Raw genomic sequence first — 10144 nt, 5'->3', positions numbered from 1 at the left:
CTCCAACCCCCCCCCCCCTCCAACCCCACCTTCTCTCCCCTCTGCTGAACCTAATTAAGACCCGGACGGTTCTCAGGAGATTATCTGTGTTGTACTGCTGATGAGAGATTAGCATGGATTACTGTTACTCTAAATATTTGTTGAAACAGAGATTAATGGATAAACAACATCTTATGTACAGTGTGTGGGCCTACAGTGTACGACTAGCTCACCTAGTTAATTTACTACGGGCTGCTGTAGGAAATCCACCAGGCTATGATAGGAATGCATGACCCTGTGCACTCTGTATACCTTCATCATAATAATCAAAGACCTCATCTTTACAAACCAAACTTTTTACATCTGATATTTAATTTATGAAACATACAAATTGGATTAAATATATTTATTTTCAATGTGAATGAAATATTATCTTTAATAAAATACATCATCATCACCATCATCATCATAAAATACATCATCATCATCAACATCATCATCATCATCGGCATGAAAAACAAACATACTGTGACCTACATGTGTCATTCACAACACAAGGCAACGTAGTAAACAAAGTAAAGAACTAAAGAATAAACAACTGCCAACAACATTTAAATAGTTTTATATTTGTTTGAGGTATATCTGACATGATTACATCCATATATTTTTTACATATATATCTTTATATTCTCTCTACATTGTTAATATTCTATACAGAGCAGCAGAGGAGGGAGTAGTTGGGGCCACAGGCCCGCGGTAACAGAGGTATCTTTACTTCTTCCAGAACATCTCAGGACGAGCCTGTTGAGCAGAGAACAAACTGAATGAAATCAAACGCATCATTTTCCATTATACTACCATTGTGGTTGTCTTTGAGTTATCTGGGCTCAGTTCAATTAACAATTTCTCAACTATGTATTCAATCATTTAGTTTACATTCTGATTTGATGCATTGAAACAGTCCTCTGGTACCTTTACAAACCCCAATCTAAGAGGCTTGTCATGGTTGAGTAAGAAAAATAAGAGTCTTATGAGTTTCTTGTGTTTCCACGTCTTCATTGGCTGGCCCACTACCCTTCATTCTGCTCAGTAGCCCGTAGGAGTGGAGAGACCTCAGTAGCCAGTAGGACTGGAGAGACCTCAGTAGCCCGTAGGAGTGGAGAGACCTCAGTAGCCAGTAGGACTGGAGAGACCTCAGTAGCCCGTAGGAGTGGAGAGACCTCTTACCTCATCGTCTGAGGAACGCCACTGGGAGTTCCCGGTTGGGAAGCAGCATTCCAGAATGGATGGACTCCACCGGTTCGTCATCAGTGGCCACGATCTCATAATCCCTGACCAGCTGACCGTGGAGGGGGTGAGAGGAGTGACAGTTAGATCACGAGCAACACGGAAACCAAAACAAAGATCTTTGAAAAATATGGATACTGTATGGAACCTCTGGAGGTGACAGGCCAGCTCAACATGCTGCAGACCTTGTTTGCCTGAACTGAACTGAACTGAACTGAACTGAACTGAACTGAACTGAACTAAGCTAAGCTAAGCTAAGCTAAACTAAACCAAAACCAAAACCAAACCTAACCTAACGTAAACTAACCTAACCTAACCTAACCTAGCCTAACCTAACCTAACCTAACCAAACCTAACCTAACCTAACCAAACCTAACCTAACCTAACCTAGCCTAGCCTAGCCTAGCCTAGCCTAGCCTAGCCTAGCCTAACCTGACCTAACCTAACCTAACCTAACCAAACCTAACCTAGCCTGACCTAACCTAACCAAACCAAACCAAACCTAACCTAACCTAACCTAGCCTAGCCTAGCCTAACCTGACCTAACCTAGCCTGACCTAACCTAGCCTAGCCTAACCTGACCTGACCTGACCTGACCTGACCTGACCTAACCTAACCAAACCAAACCAAACCTAGCCTAGCCTAACCTGACCTAACCTAACCTAGCCTAACCTGACCTGACCTAACCTAGCCTAACCTAACCTGACCTGACCTAACCTAACCAAACCTAACCTAACCTAACCTGACCTGACCTGACCTAACCTAACCTAACCAAACCAAACCAAACCTAGCCTGACCTAACCTAACCTGACCTAACCTAACCTAACCTAACCAAACCTAACCTAACCTAACCTGACCTAACCTAACCTAACCTAACCTAACCTGACCTGACCTGACCTGACCTGACCTAACCTAACCTAGCCTAACCTAACCTAACCTGACCTGACCTGACCTGACCTAACCTAACCTAACCTAACCTAACCTAACCTAACCTAACCTAACCTAACCTAACCTAACCTAACCTGACCTAACCTAACCTAACCAAACAAATCAAATCTGATTCAATAGAATCTAATTAAATGGATAGAGAATTGTGTGTGTGTGTGTGTGTGTGCTGGCTGGCGAGGTGGAGGGCAGGCCTTACCCAGCACAGAGCCAGGTGCAGCTGCAGCTCTGCCAGCCGGCGGCCGATGCACATCCTCTTCCCCAGGCCGAAGGGCACGTTGGCGAAGGGGTTGATGGTGCTCGTCTCCCGGAGCCAGCGTTCAGGCTTGAACTGGCTCCCCTCCTCAAAATACTCCTCGTTAGTGCTCATCGCATGGCTGTCGATCATCAGTACTGTCTGGAGACAGAAACACACACCGAGGATCAATTATACATGTCACATGCTCTGGGATACACAGCAGAGTAGCTAGTGAGCTATGAAAGGCTTGCAGATGTGTGCTCAGTGTGTCAGTCAGTCAGTAAGGGTCCATATACTGCAGGACGGGAAGAGGCAGCATCATGTACACATGCGCCCCCTGCAGGAGAAGCTAGTGTATGCCAGGGTCTTACCCCGAGTCACCTTTGGCCTTGGGGCCAGTGAGCTGGATACAGTACATCAGTAATATGTTAAATCAGTTCCAACATCAATCAAATGTAAATTGATGTGGGGAGCTGGAGATAAGCCACTTACCCCTTTGGGAATGAAGTAATCCCCCAACACAGTGTGTTTGTCCAGGGTCCGGCTGGTGAACGGAACAGACGGTGATAGCCTGCAAGAATGTCAGAAATAGCTCTTGGGAATGATGTTTCATTAGGGGGGAGGGTCTACATATCCTAAGCTCTTTAGCTAAACATACTCAAATGTTTCTCTGAAGGCCAGTTGAAAGGAAACCTAATCCAGGCGTCAGAGGATGGAAACATTCTCTGGGTGAACTACCATCTTAATCTTTGGTAACATGTAAAAAAGCACTTGTGACTGCACGGGACCTGGAGAGGAAGTGTGTACAGGGGGCAGGGGGGCTGGGGGTCATACTGTACGACCTAGTGGCTCATGATGCTTGTTTTCAAGAGCTGGCCTCAGCGCCACTGTGCTGCCCCTTCTGCATGACACCATCATGGTCCAGGTCTGCTCTATGACCTCATCATGGTCCAGGTCTGCTCTATGACACCATCATGGTCCAGGTCTGCTCTATGACACCATCATGGTCCAGGTCTGCTCTATGACCTCATCATGGTCCAGGTCTGCTCTATGACACCATCATGGTCCAGGTCTGCTCTATGACACCATCATGGTCCAGGTCTGCTCTATGACCTCATCATGGTCCAGGTCTGCTCTATGACACCATCATGGTACAGGTCTGCTCTATGACACCATCATGGTACAGGTCTGCTCTATGACCTCATCATGGTCCAGGTCTGCTCTATGACACCTTCATGGTACAGGTCTGCTCTATGACACCATCATGGTACAGGTCTGCTCTATGACACCATCATGGTCCAGGTCTGCTCTATGACACCATCATGGTCCAGGTCTGCTCTATGACCTCATCATGGTCCAGGTCTGCTCTATGACCTCATCATGGTCCAGGTCTGCTCTATGACACCATCATGGTCCAGGTCTGCTCTATGACACCATCATGGTACAGGTCTGCGCTGAAAACAAACACATGACTGTACCTCATGGACTCCTTGAGGCAGGCCTTGAGGTAGGGCATGCTCTTGAGGTGCTCCGCACAGGGCGTGTGATTGGCTGGCACCACTCTTTTGATCTCTTCCAGGAGCCTCTCCTGGGCGCGGGGGTTACGGGAGAGGTTGAAAATAGCCCACAGCATGCTGTTGGCCGTCTAGAAACACAAACAGGGGGGGGGGGGGGGGGGTTGGTGATGAGAACCAGTGTAGTAGAGAGGAGGGCGAGAGAGAGAGGCGTGATGAGAACGAGTGTAGTAGAGAGGGGGGCGAGAGAGAGAGTTGTCATTCAGTAAGATACTGTAACAGCATTCCAGAGAGGGGTCCCGAAATGAGCCGAGGAATGTGTTGGTGTTCCTAAAGAGAGCCTCCCCGCCCCCAGCCTCCCCGCCCCCAGCCTCCCCACCCCCAGCCTCCCCACCCCCAGCCTCTGCCCCCAGCCTCTCAGCACCTGTCTGTTTTTACCTCGAAGGTTTACAACTTAAAAGCTAGTGTAGTTATCTGGGGAAAAGGTGAAACATCACTGAGGTTATGGCCAGCAGGATGTGTGTGTGTGTGTGTGTGTCCTCACCGTCTCTACGCCACCTATCTGCAGCTCAGTGATGGTGGCGTACAGCTCCTTCTTGGATAGACGACTGTCGCGGTAGATTTCAGACAGGAAGTCATCATCGGCGCTTCCCTCTGAGCATCGCTTCAGCTTCCTGTCGATGTAGACTTTGGCTGAGGAAGACAACACACACCAACTGTCAAATCTTTTGGATCGTTTAAACTTTTTAAATAATGGAATTTGAACCCTATTCATGTCACATTTTTCACTCTAGAACAGTGTAAATAAGTCTGAGTCTATCATTTATTAATTATTATTTACTTATTATTTGTGCTGAAATGATTCATTTGAAGGCAGCTGAAGCAGCTGGTAAAACATGATGGCTGTAAGTTTACTAAGTAATCTATAGAAAACAAGCTAAACCATAACCTCCCACACACACTGACACATCCGTCACTATTTAATAAAGGACTCCAGCACTTTAATCTTGTGCGCTTGGCCACTCACACAACAAGTGCTCCCGCTGTTTATACAGTGAGAGGAGATAGTGTGTGCGCATGCGCGTGTGTGCGCATGCGCGTGTGTTTGTGTGTGTGAGAGAGAGAGAGCAGGTGCTTGCACGTCAGCGCAAATGAAGTAAGCAGCACAACTATTAGTAGCAAGCCGTTGGCCAACAGTCCACTCCCCCCTGCTCCCTCCTCCTTTCCCCCTCCCTCTCTCCCTCCCTCCCTCCCTCCCTCCCTCCCTCCTCCCTCCTCCTCACATATTTGGCAGTGTTCTCTCCCTCAGGTCATCCAGTTTACTACGACGGCCTCCACTACCAGAGTGTGTAGCAGAAGAGGCACCCGGTTCATCTTTCCCTTTCTCTCCCCCCTCTCCCTGTCCTCTATACCCTCTCTCCACCTCCACCTCTCACTGTCCCCTCTGCCTCCCCTCCCTCCCTCCCTCTCTCCTCTCCACCTCCACCTCTTGTGTTTAAGGAAGGTTTGGGGGGGTATTATTTTTAGGGGTGTGTATTGTGTTTCGGGGGGTGTATGGGGGTGTGTATTGTGTATGGGGGTGTGTATTGTGTTTCGGGGGGTGCATGGGGGTGTGTATTGTGTTTCGGGGGTGTATGGGGGTAGTGTATTGTGTATGGGGGTGTGAATTGTGTATGGGGGTGTGTATTGTGTATGGGGGTGTGTATGGGGGTAGTGTATTGTGTATGGGGGTGTGTATTGTGTTTCGGGGGGTGTATGGGGTAATGTATTGTGTATGGGGGTGTGTATTGCGTTTCGGGGATGTATGGGGGTGTGTATTGTGTTTCGGGGGGTGTATGGGGTAGTGTATTGTATATGGGGGTGTGTATTGTGTTTCGGGGATGTATGGGGGTGTGTATTGTGTTTCGGGGGGTGTATGGGGTAGTGTATTGTATATGGGGGTGTGTATTGTGTTTCGGGAGGGGGTGTATGGGTGTGTGTATTGTGTACGGGGGTGTGTATTGTGTTTTGGGGGTGTATGGGGGGGTGTATTGTGTACGGGGGTGTGTATTGTGTTTTGGGGGTGTGTGTATTGTGTTTTGGGGGGTGTATGGGGGTGTGTATTGTGTTTCGGGGGGTGTATGGGGTAATGTATTGTGTATGGGGGTGTGTATTGCGTTTCGGGGATGTATGGGGGTGTGTATTGTGTTTCGGGGGGTGTATGGGGTAGTGTATTGTATATGGGGGTGTGTATTGTGTTTCGGGGATGTATGGGGGTGTGTATTGTGTTTCGGGGGGTGTATGGGGTAGTGTATTGTATATGGGGGTGTGTATTGTGTTTCGGGAGGGGGTGTATGGGTGTGTGTATTGTGTACGGGGGTGTGTATTGTGTTTTGGGGGTGTATGGGGGTGTGTATTGTGTACGGGGGTGTGTATTGTGTTTTGGGGGTGTGTGTATTGTGTTTTGGGGGGTGTATGGGGGTGTGTATTGTGTTTTGGGGGGTGTATGGGGGTGTGTATTGTGTATGGGGGTGTGTATTGTGTCTCGGGGGGTGTAAGGGGGTGTGTATTGTGTTTCGGGAGGGGGTGTATGGGTGTGTGTATTGTGTATGGGGGTGTGTATTGTGTTTTGGGGGGTGTATGGGGGGTGGTGTGTGTACCAGTGCTGAAGATGTGGTCCCAGGCACTGGTGTGATCCCTCCAGGTCTGGGTGTTCAGCTTCCTGTGCAGCTCCACCGGGGTCACCATCATCCTGCCGAACGTGCTCATCACCTGGGGGGGGGGGGGGGGGGGGCAGAGAGAGGTGGGGGGGCAGGCAGAAAGAAATATGGGGAGATATACTCGGATTAGTACAACTCACAATATAAGTACTCTGTCATATCATCCATACAATCATTTGATGCAATCCTTCCTCCCTCTATCGCCACCTCATCTCTCAGTCTCCCTCCAGCCCTGACTGCCTGTTCCTGGCCACAGATAAAGAGGACGCAGGACCTTTGGAAGCACACACGCAGTATCTCCAGCTGGATGTATCGGTTTGTCCCAATAAGCTCTCTGCTCTAGTGAGTTCAGATAGCGGACTGCTGTGTCAGAGCCGTAGTAGCGGTGATCAGAGCCGCTCTGGTGAACTCTGTCAACCACACTGTTTCTGTACTGTAGACTCAGAGAAGGTCCGCGGGGGGCTAAGGGACCCTGACCGCTGTTTAGTGGCAGCATCGACTGTGACAAACAGCAGCGACACTTACTGTTTTTATGGACGTGATGAAATTTATTGCCTCCTCGTTGACATTTTCCTGCAGAAGTCCGAATCTTTTGTCGTAGAGGACCAGGCAAATGGCTGGAATAACAAAGGATTCATTATTAACAGTACTACTAAAGAATTATTTAGAAGCAAATGATTTTATTTGCTCGAACAATGTTCGTTCAATCGTTTAAATCAATACTTTAATAGGTCTAAGTCTATTTCATCCAGCCTCGAGTTGTATTTTTTCAATCGAAATAGCCATCCTCTTTTTGCGAAATTAAAAACGGGAATGATAACTTACTTTCAAACGACCATTTATTTAATTCGAAGTAAAGATCATCCATCTTTCCATTGACATTCGTGCTTTCAATTCTTTTAACGAAATCTGACATCACCTGTAGAATTTAGCAAACAAAAATGACAGTTAAATTCCACACATTTTTGCTAATGGTTTTCAAAGAAGTTGGGGCGTTTTGTGTCTTTTCATCTGACGAACCTCATTTATTTTCCCGTCTAGTTTCATGACCTCGGTCGGTTTCATCAGCTTCTGCTGAAAGGCGCTCCTCACCCTCTGCCAGTCCTTCCCCTCCCTGAAACACCGCGTTTAGATGAGGAACATCCCGGGCTGCCCTCGCCCCAGATACATCATACATGTTTAATCAATGCAAGTTGCAGAAAGTGCTGCTTACAGAAGCAGAAGACCGTACGCCTCCTCGCGCATGTCCCGGTAAGCCTTCCACGGCTTGATCTCGAGCCGCCGCGGACACGCGCTCTCCGTCCGGTACAGAGTCTCGAGCAGCCAGGGCGCGCCGATATGCACCGACTCGAACGAGCCCAGTTTCAACCGGAAAATGTTACCGAATTTCTTATGGTAATCAACCTGAAACAGTGGGAGAGAATACACAACCTATTTAATCAACTTACAGGACAGCAGAAAAAGTTTCATAATTAAAACGAATGTATCATAAATGACAAGCGTTTATTTCGATATAACAATTCTCCAGGTAATGATGTGAATAAGTGCTGATCAGCCTGTTTACCAGAGCCTGGTGCTGCCGCGTCAGGCCGCCCTTGCGGAGGAGCTGGACGAGGCTGCCGAGCAGCGGCCAGCGGGTGGGTCCGGGCAGCGCATCCAGGCTGGGACCACAGGGCGCGACCACCGCAGCATCCTTGGAGTCCAGGACGCACACTGAGGATGTGGGCTGGAGGTGCTGCAGACCCACTGATTTCGTTTTTAAGAGCTCGACGATCTGTGGCACTTTTTGTATCTGTGCCCTCATTCTGAATGAGGAATAGTTCTATACAGATAAATTGCAAGGCAAACCTAGGCCGAATTGTTTGCTGTGTCTTTCCTAGGCTCGTATTTCTTCGAAGTGTCACACCTATATGCCAGTATATATACCCTGTATATCTATATGCCATCTCAACACGGAACCAATCAGGGACCGGTGCTGTCCGGTGTGGCGGCCGAGCCCGCTATTACGTTCTGGATCTTCATAGTGGGCTCTCTGACCCCAGATAGACCGGGGAGGTTCCCCCGCCCCCTCCCCCGCTTTATAAATACACCCGCGGGGCCCTTGCGAAGGTGAGGCGGTTCGCTTGAACCATCCTGCACGGCGAGGGCCTCGCGATTGGATGAAACGAAGCTTTGGCAAAGTAAATACTACTACCACACTTCACAGTGGACAAATATTTGACCATTTCGATCACTGCGTACTAGGCCTATTTGCGAGCGATGCAATATGTTTGTTTGCGCGTGTGTATCTGTTCTAGAGTGACGAAATACCTGTTTGTTTCGGGAATAAATTGGATACTTTTAATTGTTAAATTATAAAAAATTCAGTTGGACCATTGTCAGGTGAATTAAACCACAACATTCATTATCCTACTTGTGCGTGTTTTATTACAGCCTGTGGCGCTGCTGGCATCTGTTTCCATAACGGGCCACGGTGGCATCTGTCACCTCTCTGACATACTGAACGTCAGGTGTAGCCTACATTTATATCAAACGGTTGTGTAAGCTGACAACTATGACCCGCTCCACACACCTCCTGGTCAGTGCACCTCCTGGTCAGTGCTGACATCACTTAACATGAGGTGAGCGCCGTGTTGTTGTCCTGGGGAAGTGCTTACTCACATGTGGTCAGCTGGCATCATAACAACCTTGAACCCTGAGCCACGACTGATGGTGGGCATGGGGCAGCATGGGAGTACTATCCCAATGACCCATACACACACACACACACGCACGCACGCACACACACATGCACACACACACACACGCACACACACGCACGTACGCACGCACACATGCACACACACACAGGCACACACACACATGCGGCACACGCACACACACGCGCGCGCACACACACACACACACACACACACACACTGCGCGCACATGCACACACATACATACACACTCACACACACACACACACACACACACACACACACACACACACACACACACACACACACACACATCACCCTTCAAAACCCAATATTGGACCTCAATACGTGTCACAAAAGCAAACACAAAAGACAAACATTTCATCCTGCACCAACATCACGATTTAAGGTTAGCCAAGAAAATCAAAGTTTCTTCACACTGTTTTTTGCTAAGGGGGGTCAGGGTTAGGGTAGCCCCCCCTGGACATGTCACCATGCCCCCAATTACTGAGGTCTGACACTTTTCACATTGATTGATGTATATTGTAAAAAAACAAAAACAAGCGCAAAGCAATTGCGAGCATGTACGAGCTGAGAGGCTGCACACATTCTCAATCTGCCTGAATCTTCTCCTCTCTTGTCTAATAGTTGGATTAGTAGCAGCTGCGGCTTTCTGAGATCATCCTGATCTTGCGAGCTCACATCGTTTCACTCCACTCATCAGTTTGGCAAGGATCGATAAAGATCTGTTTGTGCTATATCAGAAAATGATCTAGCCAATCA

At 48.3% G+C, this 10144-nt stretch overlaps 1 protein-coding gene across 1 annotated transcript; it reads right to left on the bottom strand.

The window, feature by feature from the left end:
* Nucleotides 1–370: 370 nt before the first annotated feature.
* cyp24a1 (cytochrome P450, family 24, subfamily A, polypeptide 1) lies at nt 371–9029 on the bottom strand. Its single transcript, XM_084463199.1, has 12 exons — nt 8227–9029; nt 7876–8066; nt 7683–7776; nt 7488–7581; nt 7188–7279; nt 6603–6714; nt 4508–4656; nt 3928–4094; nt 2942–3020; nt 2411–2608; nt 1207–1318; nt 371–780 (listed from the first exon to the last, which is right to left on the bottom strand). Exons 1-11 carry the CDS (start codon nt 8464–8466, stop codon nt 1208–1210), a joined length of 1527 nt encoding a protein of 508 aa, XP_084319325.1. The 5' UTR covers nt 8467–9029; the 3' UTR covers nt 371–780; nt 1207.
* Between the last annotated feature and the right edge of the window lie 1115 nt (nt 9030–10144).

Source organism: Borostomias antarcticus, assembly GCF_949987555.1.
Source record: "Borostomias antarcticus genome assembly, contig: scaffold_41, whole genome shotgun sequence".
In the NCBI taxonomy this organism is placed as follows: Eukaryota; Metazoa; Chordata; class Actinopteri; order Stomiiformes; family Stomiidae; genus Borostomias; species Borostomias antarcticus.
This window is presented reverse-complemented; position numbering and strand designations above follow the sequence as displayed.

What these genes read in the sequence shown, in the direction of transcription:
- cyp24a1 (XM_084463199.1), bottom strand. Translation starts at nt 8,466, where the DNA reads ATGAGGGCACAGATACAAAAAGTGCCACAGATCGTCGAGCTCTTAAAA. An exon ending in TAGACGGGAAAATAAATGAG is followed by an intron (nt 7,582 to 7,682) that starts GTTCGTCAGATG and finishes TAAATTCTACAG; the next exon opens with GTGATGTCAGATTTCGTTAA. An exon ending in TCATCACGTCCATAAAAACA is followed by an intron (nt 6,715 to 7,187) that starts GTAAGTGTCGCT and finishes CCCCCCCCCCAG; the next exon opens with GTGATGAGCACGTTCGGCAG.